The 26,770-nt window shown below is 51.3% G+C and overlaps 1 protein-coding gene across 1 annotated transcript; it reads left to right on the plus strand.

The window, feature by feature from the left end:
• The first annotated feature begins 4,301 nt into the window (after nucleotides 1–4,301).
• On the plus strand, nucleotides 4,302–26,723 carry CPD (carboxypeptidase D). The gene is made up of 21 exons (XM_415836.7): nucleotides 4,302–5,061; nucleotides 5,785–6,032; nucleotides 11,892–12,034; nucleotides 12,659–12,828; nucleotides 13,405–13,772; nucleotides 14,178–14,369; nucleotides 15,233–15,400; nucleotides 16,513–16,622; nucleotides 16,780–16,882; nucleotides 17,337–17,479; nucleotides 18,040–18,209; nucleotides 18,750–19,061; nucleotides 20,253–20,448; nucleotides 20,721–20,856; nucleotides 21,642–21,791; nucleotides 22,201–22,296; nucleotides 22,390–22,454; nucleotides 22,591–22,722; nucleotides 22,977–23,162; nucleotides 23,481–23,580; nucleotides 24,228–26,723. The coding sequence occupies exons 1-21, from the start codon at nucleotides 4,394–4,396 to the stop codon at nucleotides 24,452–24,454; spliced, it is 4,083 nt and encodes a 1,360-aa protein (XP_415836.2). The 5' UTR covers nucleotides 4,302–4,393; the 3' UTR covers nucleotides 24,455–26,723.
• The last annotated feature ends 47 nt before the right edge of the window (nucleotides 26,724–26,770 follow it).

Raw genomic sequence — 26,770 nt, forward strand, 5'->3', positions numbered from 1 at the left:
AATTGTGGTTCTGTGAAGCTTATCCTAATTATCCTCGAAGAGGACTCCAGCTGCCCCTTCCTGCACAATGCCCCACTGCCGGGTCCTTCTTTGGCTGCGGAAGGGGAAAATGCTCTGGTTCAGACTTTGGACTGCATACTGGCAGAACAGGGAGCAGAGACATGCCCTGTAATGCTGAGTACCCTCAGGGTACACCGTGCTTAGCTCAGGTCGTTGCTCTGCAATGGTACTTCATGTGAAGAAAGAAGCTCAGAGTGAGTGAGGATGCAAAGAATGAAAGAGCGGAGTTTGGGGGTGTGTTTTTAGCGTAGAAACAAGAGTAAGGGAAAAAGATCATCAGGTAACAGGTAGGTTTGTTTGTCACATAGGACACAGCATTGAATGCTGTGGGACCTGGGGAAAATTCTGCCCTGGCTTTGCCCCAGGCTCGGGTTCGTTGGGTTTGTGGCCATTCACTGACAGCAGTGGCAGTGCTGTTTTGCAATGGTAATTGGGACTTGCTGAAAGAAGGGAGATTAGAAAAGCAAGGTGTTAACTTGGCCAGAGATACAGGAAGGCAACAGTTTAAAAACTGATAAAGAATTACTTTCGCAATGGCTTTTTACATATATATTTTTTATCTAGGGCTTAATTATCTTGTGGGTGTCTTAATTACCACCAAGGTCTAGAGTTTCGTGGGTTGCATTATCCGCCTTCTCATTACGCTTAGGAGGGACATAAACTTCGTTCCAGAATGCAAAGCAGCCACCTGTGAGTCAGACCGGGAGGGTCCCCTTCAGAGAGGCAGGAGCCCCATGACTGTCCTGCGAGGAGCCAGCTGTGCTTTGTGCTGGTTGTGTCAGGCGGTGTCAGGGCAGGTTTCCACAGCATGGGCATGGGCTGGAATTATCCACCGGCTCCTCCTCGCATCCTTATGGCAACAGTACACCAACAAACCCCAAATAAGGCTGTTGTTACGTATGACTCTGAACAGCCCCAAAGGGAGTAAATTAATAAACGCCAGTCCCTTCAGGTGTAACCCAAGCCTTAGAAACCTGAGAGGAAATGATTTAGAATGTGAAAGAGACTTTTGGCTATGTTACCTCCAGCTCAGAGTCAGGACGGTGTGTGTCCCAGTCTGTCCTTAGTGCCTCCAGAGGCAGAGCACTGCTCAGAACCCCTGGGCTGTCACTAGCAGAGGTTACTCTTGCAGTCCGGGGACATCCCAGGATGCACACAGATGTGTGTGAGTTGGGACTGCCACTCTGGGTTGGCTGGCGGTGCCTGTAACTAGCTGCAGTCCTGCTCCAGAAAACGTCTGTGCTGGGCCCTGAGGCTCTGCCCCAGGCTGCCTGTTGTGGTTCTCCTCTCCTAATCCCTTTTAAATACGCGGTGCCACATATTTTGCAACTTCCTTTGTTTAGGAACTCCCAAACCCAGCTCAGGGCAGGAGAGCAGGGCTGCCAGGGAGTACTGCTTGCGCACCCTCCACTCCACACTGCCTGCCACAAATCCCATTTTCCCCAAGTATGACAACGGGAGATGTGCCCTGCTTTTGCAATCAGACTCAGCCCATACCCCACATACTTTCCACTACTGGCACAGACTAATCTCAGGTATTTTTTTTAATATATAATTTTGCTCATCGCTGTATTTCCCGATCGTCCTTAAGTAAAAGGTCACATGCTCTGGCACTGAGTGCAGAGGAAAGATTGGCAAGTTTCAGCCCTGGGGGAAAAAACAAGGAAAAGAACCAGGGCCTGCATGAAGGTTGGAGGGTGGCTGGGGCCACCTACTGGCTGCGGGCCGGTGCCATCGTGGTGTGCCTCTGTCATTGCTTTAACCAGTTCCTTTCAATCTTTTTTTCCAGAACCGTTTCAACTCTCTCTCCTTGAAGTGAGTGCAAGAAGTGGAGCCCTGTCCCAGGAGTGCAAGTCTAAGCTGTACTGCAGAGCAGCGAGGCACTGGCCCGTGGATCCTGTGCTGTGATGAGAGCACCCAGACTGCAGAAACTCTCAGGGCTGTGCACCAAGGTTCTGCCATATTGCTGCTGTGCTCGCTGCTGTCTGTCACCAGCCTCATCCCCAGTGCTGCGGCTCACGGTCAGTGCTGCAGGTATGCCCACAGCCACCAACCCGATTGAGAAAACTAAGGGCAGAACACTGGTGTGGTTGTTCCTGTCCTGCTCTGAGAAATATGGTCCCAAGTAAAAGCACATGGTAAAAGAACTTGGTGTTAAATGAACAGTACAGTTATCTGCAGGAGATAGATGTGAGGTTTCTGTATTAAGCTCCACTTAAATTAGGAAAAATGTGTTCCCAGAGTGGTGCTGCAGTGCCACAGCTGCCCAGGGAGGTGGGGGAGTCCCCATCCCTGGAGGTGTTCAGGAACTGTAGGGATGTGGCACCGAGGGGTGGGGTCAGTGGGCATGGTGGGGTGGGTTGGGGTTGGACATGGGGATTTGAGAGCTTTTTTCCAACCTTCTGTGATTCCAAATCTTGGTACTTGTAGCTTCCCAGCAAGGGAGTCCTGTTCAATGACTTTCCGCTTTCATGTATAGTAACACTCAGGTGGATAAACAATACCAATCCTTCATTTGCATCCTGCACTCATAAAAATCACTCTCAACCCAATGGGAGCAATTTCAAGGCAGCCTCCTGCCCCAGCAGACTGTGGTAGCAGAGATTATCCGCAAGGTTCCCATGACCGTTGGTTTTCTGGACAGAAACAAGCTGCCACTGATGGCTTGAAATTCAAGGGGTTTTTGGTTCCTACGGGAAACCAGATTGACTGGGGACGATGCCAAGCTGGGTGCCTGTTTCTTGCTGGATTTAGAAGCTCCCTCATGGCCAGCACAGGAAGTTCCCTGGTGTAATTCCCTGATCTGCTGCTTTTTCAAGACACTGTTCTGTGCCTTTCAGCCTGGACCTGATGTATTTTTGTCTGCTTAGGAACTATCATCGCCAATGGGACTTCTTGGAAGTGCACTGCTGGAAAACCAAGGGCTGATTTGATCCTGTGAAGACCTCCCAAACAACGTCAGCAGTTTGAACTTCCCCACTGCGGAGCCGTCCCTCGTTCCCTCTGTGAGCAATCTGCAAAGACCAAGCTGCCCCATCCTGCCTGATGGGGAACCACTCGAGAGGAAACCGCACTCAGGGCTGCAACCTCGGCGGTGCTGCAGGGCAGAAGCCACAGCCCCCATGGAGGAGCAGGAGGCCTCGTGCAGGTCAGTCCCTAACCTGCAGTCTCACCCTGCCTGCAGGCAGAGCTCTCGGGCTGGCTGGAGGGAGCGAGGAGGTTTTATTTATGCTAGCTGCTGAGAAAATGATGCGATGAGTCAGGCCTCTGCCACATGCTGCTTTTACAATTGGTTTGTTGAAATTCCAGACAACTGGGCCTTTATCGGCTGAAAAGGGAAATGAGCTCAGTTATTCTGTGTAAATCCAAAGCAATTTATTTGTAGACTGAGGACGTAACCCATGTAACCGGCTCTGCTTCTGAACTGCCAACTTCCCCACTGATGTTCCTTCTCCCTTTCACTTCAATAACACCCCGATGTCGCAGGTCTTTCGGCTTTCCCAGGAACCTCTTTGATGAATAATCCCTGTTCCCTGCTCATCACCCCCCCAGCGACCACTTAGCATGGATCAATCCCGAGCAGGAGGAGCCGATTTGCTCTCCTTTTCCTTGGGGCCCTTTGGATGCTGTGCACGCTCTGATGTGTGGTGCAGTGGGTAGCAAAGATCTGCACAAGGGACGGATGGTTCCCCAAAGGCTGCAGGTTTATGGGCCACACTCAGCTCGTGGCTCCAACAGGAAATGCTGGGGCTGGGAAGCAGATGTGTATGGGAGATACCACTGAGGACTTAGACAGGAATTGCTGAGACCTGGTCTTGGAGGTGACCCCTTTTTTTTACATGGGCTGCAGTGTGTTTTGTGCAAAGTTGTTCTTGTTATTCCTGATAGCTCCACCTGCCTGAAAAAAAGGGGAGCGGCAATGATCTGGTCAGAGGAACCCCCAAGTATTATTTATCTGTCTCTTCAGGCACTCTGTCCTGCAGTGGCACGCAGCACGGCTGTGATTCGCATCTAACTGCACTAACTTCGCCTTTACCTTTCGGGTAGGACCGCTGCAGCCCCGCGCCGTCACACCGCTCTGCCGTCCCGCGGCGAGGCGCTCCGCGCGAGGCCGGGAGCGGCGCGGCCAACAGGGGGCGCCACCACGCTGTGCGTCGCCCCGCCCCCCGTGACGTAGCGCCGCCCTCCGCTTCCCATTGGCCGCTCTCCCTCTCACCCTGGCTGCTTCACCCTTGGGCCGCCTCTCATTGGCTGGCGGCTGGAGCAGCGCGTCCGCCCCCTCCCGGTGCGCGGCGGCTCCGCGGCGCGGCGGGGCCGGGCGTGCGGCGGGGTCATGGCGAGCGCGGCGCGGGGGCTCGACCGGGGGCCGCGTGTGTTGCTGCCGTTCTGCGCGCTGCTGGCGCTGCTGGGCCCGGCGCGCGGCGTCCACATCAAGAAGGCGGAGGCGGCGGAGCCCGGCGAGGCGCTGCGGTACCTGCACGCGGCCGAGCTGGGCGAGGCGCTGCGGGAGCTGGCGGCCTCGGCCCCCCCGGGCCTGGCGCGGCTCTTCAGCATCGGCGAATCGGTGGAGGGGCGGCCGCTGTGGGTGCTGCGCCTGACGGCGGGACTGGAAGCGCCCCGGGCCGGCGAGGAGCCCGGCGGGTCGCCCCTGCCCGGGCGGCCGCAGGTGAAGCTGGTGGGCAACATGCACGGCGACGAGCCCCTGGCGCGGCCGCTGCTGCTGCAGCTGGCCCGGGAGCTGGTGCGGGGCTGGGCCGGCGGCGACGTGCGGATCGGCCGTCTGCTCAACACCACCGACCTCTACCTGCTGCCCAGCCTCAACCCCGACGGCTTCGAGCACGCCCAGGAGGGAGACTGCGGCGGCGGCGTGGCGAGCGGCAGGGAGAACAGCCGCGGCCGGGACCTCAACCGCAGCTTCCCCGACCAATTCGAGGCCTCCGAGCCCGACCTGGGGCCCGTGCCCGAGGTGCGAGCCCTCATCGCCTGGATGCGGCGCAACAAGTGAGTGCGGGGCGGCCCCTTGTCGTCCGGGCTGCCTTCTTCCCAGTGCCCGTCCTCCGGAGTTGCCTTCCTCTGGGGCGCGGGCCGCTCTCTGCCCTCTCCCGTTCAGCTTTGGATGCAAGGTTTAGTTCGCGGAGCTCTCCTTGTTAACACTCGGTGTGTGGCTGCCCACCACGAGCCATGGTGGGGGAGGCTCTGCAGGCTGCACTGTGTCTGGTGTGTCCCGGTCAGAGGGCTCGGTTGTCCAGGAGCCCTCCTGGTTTGGTACAGTTCAAAGTTAGCTGCAAGAGAAAGCCTTGCACATTCTTAATATCATTTTGGAAATCACTTTTTGCTTTCTGTTTGTTAATTTAATGGTTTTGCAAAGGTGAGGTGAGATTTTCATTTAAACCAGGCTGGAATAGAAAGAATGCAATCCTTTGTGCACCAGCTGGGGCTGCTGAGCTTGCTGCACCAACATAGTGCTGGTACAGGAAGGAACGGGTAAACAGACCTGCTTGACTTCAATAATAAAACAAACAAAAAGAAATAGATAACAGGTGTAACCCAATTCATGTGTGCTGTCTGAAGCAAGGCCAGAAGTATTGGTCGTGTTACCTCTGCTCAGACACAAAATCATGCTGAGTTTCAGTTGTCTTTCTGGTGGAGGCGGCTGTTGCTGGCTTCTTATTCACAGTGTTCCGGTATGACCCTTAATTCTTTCCTTCTCCTTCCCAACCCCAGGTTTCTGCTCTCTGGCAACCTGCATGGTGGCTCAGTGGTTGCAAGCTATCCCTACGATGACTCTCCCACACATAAGCCCACAGGAGTCTACAGTAAATCAGCTGATGACGAAGTGTTCAAATATTTGGCAAAAGCTTATGCATCACATCACCCCATAATGAGGACTGGCAAGCCAAATTGCCCTGGCGAGGAGGGAGAGACCTTCCCAGAGGGCATCACCAATGGTGCCCAGTGGTATGATGTGGAAGGTAAGCTGTGCTGCTGAGCCTCTCAGGCTGCTACTTTAGGTCACATAACGGTGTATAGAAATGATTTCTTGCTCCTGCTGAGAAGCAGCAGTGATGACCACCAAGGGAAGGATGGTAGGCGAGGTGATGTTTTTAAGCTGGGATGTGTTCTAGCAGCTTGAAATGGCTTCGTGGTCACGCTGGCAAGCGCTTGGTGAATCTCAGCTTGGGAGATGCTTGTAAGGAGCAGAGCACAGCACGCTGGAGGGCTCTTCTGCCCTCATTCGTTGCCACAGGGTTATCCTGCACATGGGTGGGTTCGTCTTTCAATGGTGCTGTCATAAGATTTTGAGGTTGGTACCAGGTTTTAATGATGATACAGGAAGGTGGGCTTTTGTTAACGTACTGAAAATCCAAGCAGCATTGAACTGAAACCAGTGCCAGTGTTCTGCAAGGGCTGTTAAACCTCTGAGCTTACTTGTAAGTGATTAAAAGGTGGCCAGTTGTAAAGGTGTGGAGTGATGTAAGTGCACGGTGTGAGTTAACCTGGCTGCTCTCCCTGAGGTGGGGTGCTTTGGCCATGCAGTGGGCTGTGCTGCGTGCATCACTTCTGCTGCTTCTGAGACTTAAATGCCACTCTGTGATGAGGTGCTCTTGTGGAAAGGACTCTATGAGCAGCGGGAAGAGAAATCTTGGCCATGCCCTTAGAAGAAATTACACCATTTCCATACCCCCTCTGCGGAAGTTGTACAACCACGGGCTCACCAGACAGCACAGTGACTTCTGTGGTGAGGACAAAGCACCAATCTGGCGTAACTGATCTGAAGAAGTCGCACTGCTTTGCTGTGCCTGAACTGCTCCACTTTCCCTCGCGCTAGGGCTGAGGGAGAAGGCAGGAGTGCGATGAAATCAGGCATAGCAGATCCCAAATAGCTTACAGCTTAACGAATTCTGAACATATGGTGTCTTTCCAAAACATGGATTCCAGAGTTGAATCATATCCTAACCCAACGTCCACGTTTCTGGGGAAGCGAGGAGAGTGATCCATTATTAGACCTGATTACATCACCGCCGTGCTGGAGGAGGAAGTCCTTGTTTCAGCGGTGATTCCTGAAGATTTCACTGTTCTGATAAGCTGCAGTGTTCAAACAAGATGTGGCTCTGCCATGTTTGCCTACAGCCGTCTCCTCTCCTCCACCCTGCCGAGCACAGCGCTGGTATTTACTGGCTCAAGGTTCACTCTGGAAAGCGGAAAGTTCAGCACAGGGAAGGTTTGTGTAATCTCGTGCATCTGCTCATGACCAAACAGGATATCCTGGATGATCTGTGCTGCCTTGTTCTGGTGGTGGTTGTTATCGGCAGCCGTTGAGATCAATAGGTTTCTTCGCTGCAGCTCCAGGGCTTTTGGCTACTTCCTGAACTGGGATGGGTGTGCTCTGGAGGAAGGCTGCTTTGAGTTCCCCTGCTCCTGGAGCAGGAAATGCTTCTCACCACAGCGTTAACTTCATCTTTCTGCTGGGATAGGGAATGCCCCACCAGTGCCAGCCAGCCCGTAGAGGGTTTTCCAGCAGCTGTTGCACAGGTGTGAATATTTCAGGCTGCCTTTGTCTTGGAAGCTACTGAAGCTGGGGTTTGCCTGCTTTCCTCGTGTAGGAAATGGCAAGGTGTGAGCTAGACCGCAGCACTGTGGTTTATAACCTAATAGCCTCCAACTTTCAGCCTCTGCGGAAACAAACCCCTGAGCTGTGACAAGCCACAACCTCGGGCTCAGTGCTGATGGCTGCAGGCAGTGATTATAGGCAGAGTGTGCTAACACCAGCTCAGGGTGAAGTGCTGCTAGGCTGGCACCTGTGCCATCTCAGCCCCGTAACTTCCACCTGGCTGCTGATGGCAGCCCTTGGAGCACATCCTACACTGATGTATAACCCACAGTTGAGGGAGGAGTGCAGATGAGCTAACAGATAACATGGGGGGCAGCCTGCAGATTTTGAAGTTATGTCAAGTTTCAGTATTGCTTTGTGGTTTTGGGTGTTAACACTGATTTTCAGTAGTGGATGGGGAGTCAGTGGTACGCTGCTGTACTCAGACCGAGAGGCTTTTCCCAGTGACTGCAGAACTGGAATGCGTGGGAGAAGGAGGGTGGGGAAATCCTGGTACACTTGGGGAGCTCCTTGGCTGGGCTGAGCTCTGGTGAGAAGCATATGACATGCCTGAGGTGCGGGGCATGTGCTCGTGGCCTGCAGAGCAGGTTGTGCTGGGAAAGGCTGCAGCCTCCAAGTGAACTAAAGCCAGGAAAAACAAAGAATTGAGAACAAAATGTTTCAACAGGTGGAAATTTTCCTACCACGTTTTATTGTGTGAAATCAAACATACTGGAAAGCCAATTGCTGTGCGATTCTTTGTCTTGGAGCTACCAGTTTGGGCTAAGGCTGGTGCCAGACCCCATTAACTTTGTTTTCAGTAACCTCTTAATGTGTATCAAGCTAAGGTGGCAAGTGCAAACCATCCGAGTAATTCTTAAGGTCAAGTGTGAGCAGAGAGTATGGCTCCCTGCCACGCAGCTCAACGTGGCTGCTGCATTTCAGCTGCTATAGATAAGCGTGTCTGGCACTGCTCGGGCTATCTCTGCTGTACATGTGCTTCATCTTCCTTCCTTTGTAACCTCTAGGGCTTTTAACTACTGAATGGCCAGTTCAGATCAAGAAAATAATTGGAAATTTGGGCCGTTTTATGGTGCAGCTTAGTGTAGTCTGGGTCGAGAAGGGCAGCTGTCCTGGAGAGTCCATGGACATAAGGAACTTTTGTCTGTGGGATGGATGTGTTTGCTTTTAGGTGGTAAAGGCCCTGACTCAGAATTAATTGTGACATTGAATGGGGTGTTTTATGGGCTGCCTTGGGAGGGTTTTTCTTTATTTGTAGCCTCTCTGTAAAAGATGCTTTCCTCGCTGCTTTCAATCTGTGCTGTGCAGGTGCTGGAGGTGCCTACCAGGTGTTGTGGCAGGGAGAGGTTTGGTGGGGGTTATGTGTGCATTTGCCAACTTCTGAGCAGCTTGTGGTGACATTGAACTTGGAGCATTTGAAAGGAGCCCTTGAACAGCAGCTGCTTGTGAGATCCCTGCTGTGGCCTCTGCTTCCTGGGCATGTCCAAAGGAACTGCAGTGTCAGATCTGATAGAAGGTTTCACCCATGGCTTCCTGGGTTATGCAGTTAGCTGCCGCTGTGTTTACATACAATTCTTTCATGTAAGTTTTTATTTATGGTTGGCTTGGTTGTTCCAGGCTCTGATGCCTCTTTTCACGTCTAGCGTGAGCTACTGGGCAGTGCAGTGCGTGGGAAGATGCTGCTCTGCTCCTCAGGGCCCTGGAAGGCTGCGGGGTGCGCTGCTCCGGGCTGGACTGTGAGCTTCTGGAGCTGCAGGCTGAAACCTCACCTCCTCTGAGTTTTAATGACTGCAGACTAATGGACCAAAACATTCCTCTGCCTTTTTGGGGCTGCTGCTGGTCTCACGCTGTGAGGCAATCAGCCCTGTCCGCAGAGGAAGCAACTTGTGCAATGTATTTAATCACGTCTCTAGCTTGCCTTGTGCCATCTGCTCTCCCTGCAGAGCAGGCAGGAGCCTTTCTCTGCTGTGACTGAGCTGCAGGTCTCCATCTCCTCATGTCTGCTCTGCTCCATCGAGAGCTGGAATTAGAGAGCTTTCTTCATCATGCAGTTTGAAAATTGAGTCTTTCCAGGCTGGCCTGAATGGCTTCCCTGGCATCTGGTGTATTTATGGTGTCAGGAGCTCCAGGCATGACTCGAGTGCTGCGTTCTGCCGCCTGCCTCCTGGTGTGGAGCTTGGCAGGGAGCAGAAGCATGCTGTAGGGCTGCTGTGCTGTGAGACGTCTGAGCCTGCTGCCTGAAGGGCAGTCCTGATGCTCAGGGGGTGGGACAGAGCAAGGGGAGGATTCTGCTGGGCAGGGCTGCTTCTGAGTTGGAAAGTAAAGGGTCAGCTCCAGCCCTTCTGGTACAGGTCTGTACACCAGCAGATCTCCTGCCTGCCCCTGAGAGGCTGTGCAGATGGTATATGGAAAAATGTGATTCCATATGCTGTAAAAATAGCTGTCCTGCTCTGCAATGGGTCTGTGAGAAAGGCAAATATGTGCAGCACATACAATCCAAATTTTCAAGCATGCAGCGGACTATTTCTTGAAGAGACTCTCACCAAAATCGATGTACCACGCTCCAATTTAGTCTGTTACTGCTGTATTATGGGTGAGCATCTGTCCTAAATTTACTTGGATGGCAGATGAAGCACTAAATATGCTTCATAATGGCTCTGGTTTACGTATGGATGTTTTCAAATGCATTAGCATCCCGCTATGAACAGATGGTTCCAGGCTGGCAAAGTGTTCTGCTCTGCACAGAGTTTACTGGTGAGAGAGCAGCCCGCTGCAGGCTGCTTTTCTGAGCCTGGTAACAGGAGCTGTGTAAAACCAGAGTCACAGGCCTGGCACCTCCAACCTCTTGAGCTTTACAGGCATTTTTTTAGGTCCTTAAACACTTTTTTTGGGCCAGAAAAGCCTCTTTCCTGTTTTAATCTCAGCCCGTGCACAAGCTGCAACACTCTCTGTCTAGTGGGAAGTGCCATTTGATTTGCTATGAGAGCTGCCTGTTCCCTTGGTAGCAGGCTCCCAGAAGAACCAGGAAGAACTGGGACATCTCTGATCCAGCCCCATCCCTCCTGTCTTCCCAGAGGTCTGTGCTGTCAGTCCATCTGTTTCACCAGGCTGCCATGGGGCTCTTTGATTCAGGACAGCAGTCCCTGTTTTGGACAGTGAGTGCTCACAGCTGCCATGCTCACTGGAAGGCTGCTGTGCTTGGGGGAGCAGTGCTGATACCTTTCCAGGCCATGCCTTATCACAGCCTCTGCCAATGCCAGGGTGTGTGTTTGCACCATGGCTACCCATCCTTTCCAGCCAGTTAGTCGTCCAGCACATATTTCTTAGGCTGAGCTGCTGGGATCCTGCTGTTTGACAGGCTTGTGGTGCTTGGGGGTCGTGCTGCTTACTACTGAAAGCTCCCATGAGTGTTCAGAGCACTGTGTTTGCAGCCCTGAGCTCTGGACCGTGCGCTGGTACCCAGCAGCATCACGTCCCACTGGTACATCACTCATTCCTGTTCGAGGAACAGATTTGCATGTTGAAGGTTGATCTTAACTTCAGCAAATGGGATCAGGGTGCTTGCTAGAACAAGGTGACCTTTTTTCACTTGTAGCAGTGCCTGTGGTTTCTCTGAAAGGAAAGAACAAACAGATAAGCTTAATGCTGGGAAACAGCTCTTGCGTGCTCCTGTTTTCCGGTGCTCATGGGCTGGTTGGTTTCACACCAAGCTGTTGAACTTCCCCAGGTTGGCACTTTGGTGCATTTTTTTGTGTCAAACTTGAAGCTTGTTTTGGGTGGAACAACTTCTCCTGCAGGCAGGCCTTACAAGTCCAAGGCTAGCTTGCAGCACACAGTGAAGGACTGCAACAGCAGCGTTCCAGCTGTGCGTGCCAGCCGTGCTGTCTGGGCTCTGTAGCATCTGGCAGACAGCTTCCCAGTGACATGAACCCAGGGGTACTGCCAAGTGCTGTAAGTTCAGCTGACAGAGCAGCAAGGCCAAAGGGACTGCCTGCAGAATGCCCGGTGTGCTCGTTACCAGGAGAAGAGAGCTCTGTCTCCCCCAGCACAGGCTTTCACAGTGATCCCATCTGACTTTTCTGCTGAGGTTCTCTCCCTGGGGCTGTGCCAGCGTCCTGGTGAGATGCCATAGGGGGCTGAAGGGTAGAGAGGAGCGTGCATCCTGTGGAGGGATGTCTGTGTATTGCTCTTGTGACACATCTCTGCCTTGTTTCCTCAGGTGGGATGCAGGATTACAACTACGTGTGGGCTGACTGCTTTGAGATCACGCTGGAGCTGTCCTGCTGCAAGTACCCCCTGACCTCTGAGCTCGAGCAGGAGTGGGAGAACAACCGCGAATCCCTCCTTTCTTTCATTGAGAAGGTGTGAGCTGATGTGGTGCGTGGGGACAGCAGCTGAGAAACCCCCATGCCCATGGTGGGCTGGGAGCACTGCATCTGCTGCTCTCATGGGCTGCATGCGGTAACACAGCTGCTGCAGATGCTGTGCAGAGGTTGGGGACTACAAAGCTGCTGTGCATTTCTGTGGTTCTGCTACAGTTCCCACATCCTCAGTGATAGTGAGCTCCTCGGAGAGGCCTCATGGGGTACAGTGTTACAGAGCAAGACTGTGAGTTGCAGATCTCACTACCCACGTGTGGGCTGAGTAGGGGACAGTTTAGCTTGAGGAGGGAGGCAGCTGTGTTCTGTCCCTCGATATGGCCTGTAACCCTGCTGTGTTCATTATGTTGCATGCCCATGTTGACAAATGGGAGGATTAGCTAGGGAGGATCAGTTTTGAGAAGCTGCTGCTTTCCTAGTGCATACTGAATTTCCTGCCCTTGCTCCCAGGCCAAGCACTGTCTGAATCATGCGCCCTTGTTTGTCTTTGCCTGGCAGCTGCCCTGCTCTGTGCATGTGGGGACAGGAGGGGATGGTATCACTGGTGAGGACACTGTTGCCCTGCTGTTACCTATCTTCAGCCAGAGCCTTATGTTGTTTTCCTCAGGTCCACATTGGAGTGAAGGGCTTTGTCAGGGATGCAGTCACCAAGGCTGGTTTGGAGAACACGACCATTGTTGTTGCTGGTATCGCTCATAACATCACAGCGGGCAAATATGGAGACTACCACCGGCTGCTTGTGCCTGGCACCTACAACGTGACCGCCGTTGCGATGGGGTAACGCCTCCGTGGTGCTGCCTACTGCTTGTGTTATGATTTCTTCCCCCAGAGCATCTTGTGTATTTAAGGGGTTTGGCTGGAAGCTGCAGCAGGAAAGGTCTCCTGCAATGGATTAGAGCTGCAGCTGTGTTTGTTCACCCCTGCCCTGCTGCGGTGGGGAGCTGCTGGATGCACAGCACTTCTGCCCCCTTCATTTGCTTGTATAAACCTGCATTTTATGGGCAAAAGGAGAAAGTGCAGTAGGTCATCCCAGTAATAGTTTGCCTGACATGTGGGGGGTAAATGTGTTGCTTGCTGCTGGCTAGCCCTGTGCTGCACCTGTGCCTTCTTCCCCAGAAAGTCCATAAACAGGAACTCACGCCCCTGACACAGCAAAGGGCAGCAGCACAGTTGGATTTGGAGGCAGGGGGATGAGCCCCATCAGCTTGTTTTGCTGGTGAATCTCTCACATAGTTGTTAACATCTGAGTGTGCTCAGACTGGGAGGATGAGGATGGGAAAACCTGCAAAGGTTTTGGCTTCTGTTCTGCAGAGCCTCCTTGCTGAAGCCAGCCCTTTTTTTTTTTTCTTACAGTTACACACCACTGACCAGAGAAAACATTGAGGTGAAGGAGGGAGATGCAACAGAAGTGGATTTCTTCTTGCAACCAGCTGTGATGGCACCAGCTCCCAACATCACACAGCTCACAGCAACACCTGCCCCTGCTTCTACCGTTGCCTCCACTGTGGTGCAGGCTGAAGCCCCAAGCCCAACCTCTCTCCATCAGCCAGTCCAACCTGTGGACTTCCGCCACCACCACTTCTCAGATATGGAGATCTTCCTGCGGCGCTATGCCAACGAGTACCCCAACATCACCCGGCTGTACTCTGCGGGCAAGTCAGTGGAGCTGCGGGAGCTCTATGTGATGGAGATCTCAGACAACCCTGGTGTCCACGAAGCAGGTGATGTGGGAGATTCTTTCTAGCAAAACACAAATGTGAGTGGTGGACCCTTAGCTTTGGTAGACTATGGGCAGAGCAAAAAGGAAATGTAGAGCTGGCATCTGAAGGGAGACAGAACTCCTCTTCTTTAGAAAGACCAGGTGCAATGGATGGCTCTTGGGTGAGTTAGAGAGCATTCCTAGGGATGCTTATCTGGGTGGGTGGCACTCTGGGGACAGAAAGACCAAGCATGCTCCTTGCACTAATATTCATCCTCTTGGTGTTGTGAGAGCAGAAGGATACGTATTAGGTAAATGCCCTGTGGCCTGGAGAAAGGTCTGAGTGCAGTGCTCGTGGTGGTGAGATGTCTCAAAGCTTTAACATAACAGCCATAATTATCTCTTTGGCATGGCTGTGTGTCTGCAGGTGAGCCAGAGTTCAAGTATATTGGTAACATGCACGGGAATGAAGTTGTGGGACGAGAGCTGCTGCTGAACCTCATCGAGTACCTCTGCAAGAACTTCGGCACAGATCCTGAAGTGACTGACTTGGTCCGGAGCACACGGATCCACATCATGCCATCCATGAACCCAGATGGCTATGAGAAGTCCCAGGAAGGTAATGCTGCCTGTGCTGAAACATCTGTGGGATTTCTAGCTCTAGAACGAGACCTGGGGTTTGTTGTACCTCTGGGAAGTCTGGAAGCATTCTGCTGGAGCTAAAGTGCTGTCTGCACAGGGGGGATGGGAAGGGACTTGGTGTGTGCAGTGGAATGAGTGGGTGGACCCACCACTGCAGGAAGTGGGCGGCTGACTGATGCCTGAAGTGGTTGGAAAGAGTTCTTATGCTTTGGCAGTGCTATATATGCTGCCCCTGCTTGGGTCCCCTTATGGTTTGTGGCTATCCCAAGGCTTATTTAAAAACAAAAAAAGACATTCCTTTTACACAGCTCATACTTGCTATGCTTTGGTCCATGCTCTTAGTAACATATGATGTGGGAGCCAGGCAGTCTCCAGAGCACTAGTCCAAGGGTAATACAGGCTTTTATTGTGGTGTTGAAATTGGCAAAAATGTTCAAGGGAGTCCTTCAAACTGCGTGGCTTTTGCAGATTGGCCCAATGAAGCTCGTCCAGAACAGTTTTCTGGAAGTAGAGCTCTGCTTATGTTTAGCACAGAACTTGTCCAGCTGGTTTGAGAAGGTCTGAGGTTCTGTGGTCATGACAGCAGCTGCTGGGATTGTTCATGGTTTAGTGTCTTTCTGCTAGCTGAGGCCTGACTGGCACTGACAGGGCCCCCAGACACCTTTATGCACTCCTGCTGCAGGGGAGTGGGTGTCCCATCACTGGGGTGCAGGGAGCCAGCACCGTTGTGTTCCGTACTGTTTTCCACTATGCAATAGTATGAAGCTCTTCAGCAAGATCCTCCACAGCAAAATGGGAAATTGCATAGGGTTCAAACTTGAACCTGTGTTTATTTTTTAGGAGACAGAGGAGGAACCGTTGGCAGAAACAACAGCAACAACTACGACCTGAACCGGAACTTCCCAGATCAGTTCTTCCAGGTGGCAGACCCTCCACAGCCTGAAACTCTGGCTGTCATGAGCTGGCTGAAGACTTACCCATTTGTGCTTTCAGCAAACCTGCATGGAGGTATGTCAGCTACACCAGGCTCCTTCACCACCGAGGTTTGTGGCGTGGACTGAGGAGCACTGCTGTGAAACAGCAGGAGCAAAAGCAGCCAGGTTCCTGTACCAAGAATGCTGCCTGTAGAAAAAGGGGAAACCAAATCTACTACTACTTGGTTGGAATTTGTGCTGCAGGAAGATGGATCAGAAGCTGAAAGCCATGTCTCCAAGCACACTTGTAGGCAGTTGAAGAGGCTGCTGGGAGGAGTACAGCCACTTTTCTGAAGGGAGCACTTGCACAGGACAGCAGCTGGCACGTTGCCTGTGAAGAGATGGGGCAGTTGGGCACTGAGCAGCTGCTCAGTGGCTGGTTCTGTGAACGTGGCAGTGCCATGGCTGTCAGAGACTTCATAGTATTTATAAATTGAAGGAAAAACGATGTAATCCTGAGGGTTCCCTGCCTCGGATTGCGTAGCAGAACGATGAAATTTGCTGTAATTTAATTATCTTTTTAGAGTGATCTAAATTAAGTCTTCGCATTACGGCTTATTCCCTAGACACTTTGTCTGTTGGCTTGGAGCTGTGGTGACTTGCAGGTGTTGCTCTGTGCTAGCATGTTTAATTCTGCAGTGCAGAAGTACAGTGTGTGGGTGAGAGGGAGCTGGCTGTTCTCCAGCAGCAGCGCTGTCTGGGTCCCACAGTGCCATTAGCACAGCTTGCTTAGGTGAAAGTTTCAGCCAGCCGGAGCTGTCATAGTCTGCCTGTCCTTGCAGTAAGCTCCAGAAGGTTAACAAGCTGCAGCAATTGGGCCAGGGGCACTGGGAGTGCTTTAGGAAATTTCATTTGTGTTCACTCCTCTGGGAAAGCAATTTAGCAGGCTGTGCCCATCCCTCCTGAATGTAAGGGCACAGCTTTGACATGTCGTGGTTGGGGTTTGCCTTCCTTGTTGGATGCTGTCTCATCTTTTCCTGTGCTTTTGTTGTCTCCTTTGTTCACTGTGCCTAATGTTATGTTTACAGCCAAATCTTGAGAGCTTGGTCCTGACACTCTCCAAAGAAAAAGAAAAGCTTTTTTTGTTAGGCTGAGGACTCCACTGAAGAGTGTACAAGTCTGAGTCAAATCTCATTTCCACTGCAGGTTCTCTGGTGGTTAATTACCCTTATGATGACGATGAACAAGGAATGGCCATATACAGCAAATCCCCAGACGACGCTGTGTTTCAGCAGCTGGCACTTTCCTACTCCAAGGTAGAGATCTAAAATGGGAAATCCCATCTGCCAGGATAGTTCCTGATGCTGTCATGAGCTCTCTGAGTCTGTGGTAGAGGAGCCAGTCTGTTAGAACAGAAGTGCCAGTGGCTATAGAGAGCAGACTCAGCTTCACATGTTGCATCTTGTTTTTCAGGAAAATAAAAAGATGTATCAGGGAAGCCCATGTAAGGATATGTACCCCAACGAGTACTTCCCACATGGCATCACGAATGGGGCCCAGTGGTACAATGTTCCAGGTGAAGTCATCCTGAAGTCTCTTGCAGTGTTTCTTTCCAAGTTAATGCGCGTGCAGCTTAAAGAATTTAGTCTGATCGTTCACAGACTTTGCATCTCTCAACCCAGCTTACTGGGACTTGGGTTTCTTTTGTAACCTCTTCAGTAGTGTACCCAGGTTAAGTTATTCTGGAGGGGAGGAATTTATGATGTGGTTTTTCTGGTTACCAGCAGCATATAGACATGAAAGGCATTTACAAGGAGGGTGGTTATTTGTCTGCAGTGTTGATTTCCCCCTGAAGCTTGAATCTTGCCCCATGTTAAAAAGGCTTTTCACTTGGGTATTAATTGCATGTAGTAGTTAGTATTTAATCTTCCTCTAGTATCTGATTTTTGTTTTAAATTGTTTTTCTTTGAGCTATGTTACAGCTTCCTTCAGGAGGTCATATCAAAACTACTTTCACATTCCTGTTGTAGGTGGGATGCAAGACTGGAATTATTTAAACACAAACTGCTTTGAAGTGACCATTGAGTTGGGCTGTGTGAAATACCCAGATGCAGAGGAGCTGCCGAAGTACTGGGAGCAGAACCGCAGGTCCCTCCTGCAGTTCATGAAGCAGGTGAGACACTTTGACCCCAAACAATGGTGAGAGCTGCCTCTTAGGCCTGGATTAGAGGTGCTGGAATAAACAGGCTGATCCACACACTGCAGTGAGTGCTGCTTCCTGGCCAGTCTGGGTCCCTGCTCCAAAGCAATCCTTCCCATCCTAACATGCATTGATTTCCCCTTCTCCCCTCCTTCCTAACATGCCAAAAATCTATATGGACACAGCAGCCAGGTGGTGCAGGTGGGGGCATTTCATTTCCCAGTAGCTCAGTTTTCCCTTGGCTAGAGTGTCCCTTCTGTGCCGTTTCCACCTGGCTCATGGCTGCTGGCAGCACAGTGCAGCTGGGGCATGCAAACAAAGGTGTGGGGCACAGCGTACCATCATGGCATCGTGAGCCAAACAATTGCCCATTTGTTTTACTCGTGTGATCTTTGTCCACACCAGCTTCACCCGAACCCTTCTGGGACGTGTTGCTCCTCCAGGAGCTGGCAGGCTCTGCATGCCAGCACTCCCACAGTGGTGCTGTGTGTTGGAGGGCTGGCACTGAGTGGGGCTCTCCGGGTCTGTGCCAGGTTCACCGTGGGGTCTGGGGCTTCGTGCTGGATGCCACGGATGGAAGGGGCATTCTCAATGCCACCATCAGCGTCGCTGAGATCAACCACCCGGTGACCACCTACAAGGATGGAGACTACTGGCGCCTCTTGGTGCAGGGGACGTACAAGATCACAGCATCTGCACGAGGGTGAGCGAGCTGTGGCACATGGGATAGGCACTGCTCAACTGCCACAGTGCTCTCCTGGCTTCTTAGTCAAGAGCTGACAAAGCTGTGCTACCCTGATGTCGGGACGGTTCCTTTGGTGACAGTGTAGAGTCCAAATCTTCCCTTGTTTGGAGCTGGTGTGGGGAAGCAGTTGATGACTGGGTGTTTTTAGGGGAAATTCTCACACAGGCAGCTGCCCACAGAAATGACTTTAATGGCTGCCAAAATCTTGTTGTTCTTTGGGTTAAAGCTGCCTGACCTGTCGTCCTGCCTGCCACATAACCCTGCAACACCTGCACCAGAAGCAGCTCAGGGCTGTGCTGAGTCCTGAGCTGCTCCCTGCCCTGCCTCTCCCATGTCCCTTTTGAAGAGTTTTCTGCTGTTTGCATTTGTGTCTCTTGCTTCATTTGGCTGGAGAGCAGTAGCAGACCTGTGCTGAGTGTCTGGGCAGTAGCGGGGGGTGGCTCAGTGTGTGAGGCCTCAACCCCTGACCTTTCCTTGTCCCTTCTCTTCCCTGGGCAGGTACAATCCTGTCACTAAGACAGTGGCAGTTGACAGTGAAGGTGCAGTGCAGGTCAACTTCACTCTAAAACGGACAGATGCCAAAGTGGAGGAGGGGAAGGTGCCGGTCCCGAATACCCCAGACACCAGCGACCCCAATGAGAAGGAGTTTGAGACTCTGATCAAGGATCTCTCTGCTGAGAATGGCGTGGAACACCTCCTGCTTTCCTCTTCGGGGAAAGTCTCTCCTTATCGATACCGCCCCTACAAGGACCTCTCCGAGTTCCTCCGAGGCCTCTATCTGAACTACCCCCACATCACAAATCTCTCCAGGTGAAAACTCAAAGCAGCAGTGCTCAGCTCCTCCATGAGCAGCAACCTATGGCAGAGAAGCAGTGCAATGATGAGCTGTGAAGGCGATACAGAGATGGGGGGAGCTTGTTCCTGTCCTTCCCTGTGGTGCCTGAGTTCAGAGGAGCCTCAGATGTAAGGGCATGGTAGCAGAGCATTAGTTGCAGGGACCCACAGACACATCCATGTGCTTTTTTGCTGACACCTCATTGTACTGACTGAAACCTGGGGTGCACTCAACTGCCTGGGGTGCCTTGCACTGATATTCCCAGCATTGAGATGCCAGGTTTCTGCAGACATTTATTTCACACACCCTATTCCCTCTATTTTCCAAATCTGTCTGACATCTAAGCTGTAGAAGTGGACAGATATGGCTTAGGAATCTTAGAATTGTAGAGTATTCTGGGATGGAAGGGGACCTATGAGGATCATAAATTCGATGGCATTTTTTTCAATTATCTGCTTTCAGATTTTAATTTAATGTTCTGAGAGGTGTTTGAAGTAATGCCCTGAGCCAAGGTTTGTGCCCTCCTGCAGGAGCCGCCTTGTAGTCCTCTGCTCTCCCTTGTGACCTGTAGCTGTTACCCTCTGTCAACTTCAGAAGGCACAAATCCGGCCTCTTTGTCCCAGGGCCCTGGTTGCTTGTTGTCACCAGGCACAGTGTGCCCATGTGCTGTCCGTGCTGGTGCCAAGGCTGCCGTTCTGATCTGTAGCCTCTATTGTCCTTCCAATTGCATCAGCCCTGATTGTGTTCCCTGCTGTGCTTGCATTCAGTTTGCTAACTTAATGGCACAACTGTAGCAACAAGTTCTGCGCTGCTGGAAATAGACCTGCTTTTGTCCTCTGAACTGGGTGCTTTATGGATTAGTTTGATCTCTGGAAGTGTCCTGCATTAACTAGTGAGGGGAAAAAAAAAGTCCAGAGCAACGAACCCGCATGGAGGTATTTCGCCATTCCTTCCACACTTAGTGTGGTGTTATAGGCTATGTGGAGATGCATGGAGCATTGAGTGTTGTGTGCATCTCTACCTGGATGCTTGTGATGTGGCTGAGCGTGCTGTGCCACTTGTCTCAGTATCTTGCTTGTGGAAGGAGGCAGCATTCCCTTCCACACCGGGGTTTATAAGACCAAGCTCTGTTCCTGAGCTGACAACTCTTTCTTCTCTCTTGGCAGCCTGGGTCAGAGCGTCGAATTCCGTCAGATTTGGTCCCTTGAAATCTCCAACAAGCCCAACCAGTCTGAGCCTGAGGAGCCCAAGATCCGCTTTGTTGCTGGGATTCATGGGAACGCTCCCGTTGGTACTGAGCTGCTCCTGACACTGGCAGAATTTCTTTGCATGAACTACAAGAAGAACGCTGCTGTTACAAAGGTGAGGAGCTCTGCTGCAAGGGACTGGCTTGGAGCCCTCCAATTGTACCCTGAGAAGACAGCATCCATCAGGAGAGACTTGTCTTGTTCTGGTGTGTGGGTCCCATGCACACAGGGGGGGATATCAGGAGATCTGTGGGGCTGATGGAAACCTGTGACTTGTGAAATCAATAGAAGCAGCTATTCCTAGGATAAGACTGAGGCAAAGGAGATGTACAGGGAACAAATGCTATTAATTGTATTGATATGTTTTTTCCTTCCTGGTTTATTCAGCTGATTGACCGAACACGGATTGTGATCGTGCCATCCCTGAACCCAGACGGACGGGAGATAGCACAGGAGAGGGGCTGCACCTCCAACATAGGCCGGACTAATGCCCATGGCAGAGATCTGGACACGGACTTCACAAGTAAAGCCAATTCATGCAAACTGACATGTGGTGTCCCATAGAAATGCAGGCTGCAGTAGAGGTCTCCTGCTGGTCTCTCTGGGGTTGGATGTACTCGTTTGATTATGGGGTCTTCCTGTAAAGAGGGCAGTGCTTCTGCCTCAGAACTGAGGTAGCACAGCTGCTGGGAAATGTCCAGAGCTTGAATTCCCCTTAGAGACCATAATTTGCAGACCTTCATACGGAAGGGAGAAGACAAAGCAGAGCTCTTTAGGAGCAGTCCAGAGATCAGACACTATTTTTTCCTGTTAATTGATTTCTTTCAGTGCTACGTTTCTGAAAAGCATTCTCTATTCTTGCTCTTTGGAAACAGTTTCCTTTTCCATACCTTTAACTGCCTGGTATATCCAGAGTTCTGTACCAGTGCTATGCCCACCTTTCCTGGAGAGGAAGTGTTCTCTCTGGCCACCTTTGGTTGGAATCATCCCAAGTGCTTTCTTAGGAGTCAGTTCAAGGACAATGAAGAAAGCAAACACACATGAAACACCCTCTGCATCACAAAAGTAAATAGATTGGGAAAACAGTGATGTGTCACATTGGTTAAGCTTTGCAGATGAATTCCACCCATGAGCAGCGTGGATGAGGTGCTTTACTTAATCTTTCAGAAGCAATCTGCTGAGACCTAGCAAATATGTTTTCAGGCAGATAATTTCAGCCATAAAGAAGAAACATAATTCTGCAAGCCTCTCAAATAGCAGAGGAAACTATCATCAATCCCTTTTCCTATTTGTTGTTCTCATTTACAGGCAATTACTCCAGGTATTCAGGAACACGAGAGCCTGAAACCAAAGCCATCATAGATAACTTGATATTGAAGCGGGACTTCAGCCTCTCCGTTGCTCTAGATGGTGGATCTTTGCTTGTCACTTATCCCTATGATAAGCCAGTGCAGACAGGTATGACTGACTCCTCCAGGGTCTTCCGTGCAATTAGACTCTGGCTAGTCATGGGGCTGCATGGTGTAAGAGCTTGTCCTTTTCTTAGTGTTCTTGTGCTGATGGTGTGCTTTAGCTTCCTTTTGGGTTTAACCCTTTGTTTCTGGAGAATTTGCTGGCAGTCTATAAAGCAAAGCTCAGCACCCTCGCAGGATTCAGCTTGGAGTCAGAACATTTATCATTTCTGTTTTCGGAACAATATTTCAGTTTTTCCTCTGCATGTGATACCACCCCTTGATGTAAGAGGAAATCTGAAACCCTCCTGAAACAACGTGTGACTGTTTTATATAGGATCATGGGGTTAGAAGAAGAATCTCTTCCCCCACTTGATAGGAACTGCACTCCCAGTGTCTCACCTTTCTGTTTGTAGTGGAGAACAAAGAAACACTGAAGCATTTGGCATCTGTATATGCAAACAACCATCCGTCGATGCATTTAGGCCAGCCAGGCTGTCCAAATAAGTCCGGTAGGTTTGGTTCAATCCTTTAACCTCCTGACCACTTGTGCTGGGTTCTGCTAGGAGCAGATCAGTCTGATTGCTGTGTTCTTACTCTCACAGATGAGAATATTCCTGGGGGTGTGATCCGTGGCTCTGAATGGCACAGCCACCTGGGAAGTATGAAGGTACTTCATCTCATCACAGTGCTTTCCTTCCTTGCAGATATGTCTTTAAATTTGGGCAAAACCTCAACTATCTTCAGCTGCACTCTGGGAAACCTTTTAAATGCTGCCTCTTGTAACTGTGGTGGTTTTGTTTCAGGATTTCAGCGTTACGTTTGGTCACTGTCCTGAGATCACTGTTTATACCAGCTGCTGTTACTTCCCCAGTGCAGGGCAGCTCCCTGGCCTGTGGGCAGAACACAGGAGGTCTCTCCTTAGCATGCTTGTGGAGGTGAGTGATGATCTGAGGGGACAAATCCTTGCTGGGAGTGAGGGTGGTGGGATGGGTGGGTTATTTTCTAGTGGGCTGAGCAGCCCTTGCAGTATTCTTTCTTAAGGGAGAAGGGGAGTGTCACGGTGGGGTGATGGTTAAGGTTGCTGAAGAACACGTATCTTAAGGGGAGGCCTAGGTCCTGTTTTAGTTAAAAATATGCCCTACGCTTGGACTTGAACATGAGGCATTGGAAATGCTTTGTTTTGTTTCAGGTTCACAAAGGAGTCCATGGGTTTGTCCAAGACAAGAGTGGCAAGGCAATTTCTAAAGCTGTCATTGTTCTTAATGAAGGTTTGAGGATTTGTACTAAAGAAGGTGGCTATTTCCATGTGCTGTTGGCTCCTGGTTTGCATAACATCAATGCTATAGCTGACGGGTACCAACAGAAGCATATGCAGGTGTGTGAATATCTACTGGAGTTCTCTTCCCTTGCTCTCATATGAAAGCATCCATCCATAACTGCTCTTACCTGGGCTATACCTTGTTAGCTGTGTTTAGCTTCTGGCTACATTAGTTGTCCTCTGTCTTGTTGTAATGGAAAGGAATTTCTGAACATGGCGGAGTTTTTCTGGGCAACAGTTTTTCCCTACATTGCATTTATCTTTGGCATCTGCCTGGTTCTGCCCTGGGCAGCAGATGTCTTTTTTGTTTTTCCTTTGGACACCTACCAGATGTGTAAATGTTGAAGCAGACTGAGTTGTTGCATCTCTCCATAGGTCTTGGTACGCCATGATGCACCCAGCTCTGTGTTCATTGTATTTGACATGGAAAACAAGATATTTGGTCTGCCACGGGAGCTGGTTGTAACAGTTGCAGGTAAAGTGATAGCTTCATTCAAAGCTTTAAGCCTTATTTTCTGGGCTGGTTCATCCTGACAGTAACTGTTCTTTTTGTTTGTTTGTTTTTGTTTTTTACTGAACTGGAAAAGTAGCCTGCAGCATTGAGTCACCTCCTCCTGCTTTCCCTTCTGAACATATGCTTGTCCCTGCAGTCTGGTCCAACAGCCCTTGGCTCTAGGAATGCTGGGCTAGCAGATAAGAGGGGGAGAGGAAGTAGAGAATGTTGCAGGGATCTGAAGGATCCTGAATGGACCTTGAGATGGCCAGCAGGGGGACAGCTTGTTTGGGCATAGAGCTGGGACCTAGCAGGTCTTACATCTTCCTCAAGGTCTCTTTGAGTGGTCTGGCACTGGGTAAGCAATAAGGAATACATTTTTGTAGATGTGGCTGCTGCTGGGGAGGCTAAACGTTATTCCCAGTGGTCTGCAGAGGAGCTCAGTGATCTTAAATTGCTAGCCCAGAAAATAAAGCTATTGCTCCTCTACTGTGATTGAGCTCCTTCTTCCTAGGGCACAGAAGTGAGGGAAGTGGCTGTGATTGTGTAAGGGAAAATTGATGCTGGGAAACGTAGAAGCCTCTGGCGTGGGGAACATGGAATTAAATTCAGTGTCTTCTCTCTGGCAGGTGCAAGTATGTCTGCTCTGGTCCTCACTGCCTGTATCATCTGGTGTGTCTGCTCAATTAAGTCCAACAGACACAAGGATGGCTTCCACCGCCTGCGGCAGCACCATGACGATTACGAGGATGAAATCCGCATGATGTCCACTGGCTCAAAGAAGTCCCTCTTGAGCCACGAATTCCAGGATGAAACAGACACTGAAGAAGAAACATTATACTCCAGCAAACACTGACACCTCCCAGACAGGAAAGGAAGTTCCCATGGACTAGTCCCAGTGGGAGGGAGGGGTGATCCCTCTGGATCAGTTTTGAAACATTAACTTGCAGGACTGTGTCCTCCAGAGGTTTGGGTGGCAGCTCCTGACTTCCTTCTGCTGTTTGCTCTGTTCCTATGTACATGCAAATCAGTGGGTGTTAGAGGCTGTGTTTGGGTTAAGGGCATGGCTTATGTTTTTAGGGCAAGGTCTGGAGGTTCACGTGATGCTGACTGAAAGGTAACTTAGCAGGGTGGCCAGCAGAGTTCCTGACACTTCCCCAGCATCTCAACACAGTGAGCAGATGGTGGGGAAGTGCCCCAAGACCTGTGTGGGGTCATAGTCACAACACTCTGAAGTGGTATCTTCCTGTTTGGATTTCATTTTTCTTACTGTACGTGGTGGAAGCCTTGATCCATCACCAACTCCACGTTCTGCAGAGCAGCCCTTGGAAACAGCCCGTACTTGCTTCTCAGCTGCTCCCCTGGAGCTTTTCCCTACCTTGAGATGCTGTGGTCAGCCACGCTCTGCAGTGGTTGTGGAGCACCTCTAATGTGTTGCTAGTTCCGAGCAGTGATTTGGCATCCTGAAAGCTGGGGGAGATGACATCAATTCTTGGTGTGAACTGGAGAAAGGAGTGAGTGTCAGAGCTTCAGTGAACTCTGACCAAGTTCAGCAGCTTGTCAGCTCTGCAGAACTGCTGTTCCTGCTTCTGGGGAGGAAAATTTCTGTCCCCATCATCCCTGGTTGCATCTCATTTATGTGGACTTGGCTTTTGGAGTCTCATGTTAGCGTTGCAGCAGCACAGTGTCTGAAAGCACAACTGGAGGTTGTTGTGAGCATTATTGGAGTAGCAGAGAGAGGGTATCCATGGCCTGACTTCGGTCTTGACTTTTGAAGAGCAGCTGCACCCTTTGCTGTTGTCCATTTAATACCATTTAGTGATCGGAGCACTTGGAAAACAACCTCTCATGAAGCTCTGGTGATGCTAGGTGCTAAATTAGCCTGCTGGCCTAGCTCAGTTCTGCTACTGCAGTGTCCCTGAAGTATGTAGCAAGAGCTCCACCTGCTTGTGTGTCTGCAGCGTGCTGTGGGACCTGAGTGCAAGGCGTGAGGAAGGGCTGAGCGGCTGTGCTGGAGGGAAAAAGCAGTTAAATTCTCTTCTGGAGCACTTAAGAAATTGGAAAGAGGAGCTGCGTTGTGCATCCTCAAGCTGCACTGAGTTTGTGGGGCTGTGAAGGGGTGACCAGAAGGGCAGGATGCTCAAGACATTTGATTTCCAAAGCCTTTATATATTTCTGAAGTTCTTGTGCTTTCTGGGCAGAAGGCTGGGGTTAGAATGTAGGCACTTATTTCCTTGCTGCTCGTTCATTTTTGTTTCTTTCTTTTTCCCAATGGACCGAACTCTGCAGTGCCAGGAGCACTCACTGCCTTGGATACCCGGTGTACCCTGAGCTGGTCTGCCTCCAGCAGGCAGGGAGGTCTGCTCCTGAGATGTGCGTGGGGCATCGCTGGAGTGTTTGCACCCAAACGTGTGATGAGGGCTGTGGAGGAGCAGCGCAGTGGGTTCCCTGGCCCAGGCTGCTGTCCCTATCTTGCAAGGAACCCCACGGGTGGTAGATGCCTCTCCAGAGCCACGGGGCTGTGGCTGTGCTGAGGGTCTTGGCAGCTGCCTGGAGGGGTGAAGATGACACTTGGGTGGCAGCAGACCTTCCCTCTTGTGTGGTGTTGGTACAGGGCGAGAAGCATGCAGTAAGATGGGGCTGGAGTGGCGCTCTGGGAACAGGGAGGTGATTGTCCACACTCCTATCCTGCATTGCTGCGGTGTCAATGAGCCCCTCGGTGCCTCTGCTCTGCACAGCCCATGCGGGCTGCCGGCTCCGTGCTGGGTTTGGTGCTGGGCTGTGACTTCCAGCAGCTCCTGGAGCGCCGCGTGGGCAGAGCGCCGTCCCCAGCAATAAGTCCTTGGGAGGTGAGCGGGGCTGATAGGGCCGATGGTTCTGTAGCCGTGTGAGACTTCTCTGTGCTGCAGTGGTGCTCAGCGTGCCGAGGAGCCCATCTGTCCCTCTGTCCGTCCGTCCGTCCGTGGAAGCGTCTGCCCCACGCGCACTGTGCCTTCGCTGTACGTTTCCACGAGGGCCTCAAAGCGCCCTTCCTCGGGAGGCGAGGGCCGGCGCTGCCCCGCGGGGAGCCCTCGGGTCGTTTTTTACCTGTATACCAATAACCTGTATAAAACTATTTTGATGTCCGCCCGCCTCCTCTCGTTCTTCGCCCTCCGGAGGTCGCGGGGATGGG

The sequence above is a fragment of the Gallus gallus genome, chromosome 19 (assembly GCF_016699485.2).
Source record: "Gallus gallus isolate bGalGal1 chromosome 19, bGalGal1.mat.broiler.GRCg7b, whole genome shotgun sequence".
NCBI classification, from domain to species: domain Eukaryota; kingdom Metazoa; phylum Chordata; class Aves; order Galliformes; family Phasianidae; genus Gallus; species Gallus gallus.

Excerpts from the sequence above, each read along its gene's own strand:
- CPD (XM_415836.7), top strand. The coding sequence starts at position 4,394 with ATGGCGAGCGCGGCGCGGGGGCTCGACCGGGGGCCGCGTGTGTTGCTG. Across the intron at positions 6,033-11,891 it reads CCAGTGGTATGATGTGGAAG|GTGGGATGCAGGATTACAAC; the intron begins GTAAGCTGTGCT and ends TTGTTTCCTCAG. Across the intron at positions 21,792-22,200 it reads TGATAAGCCAGTGCAGACAG|TGGAGAACAAAGAAACACTG; the intron begins GTATGACTGACT and ends TTCTGTTTGTAG.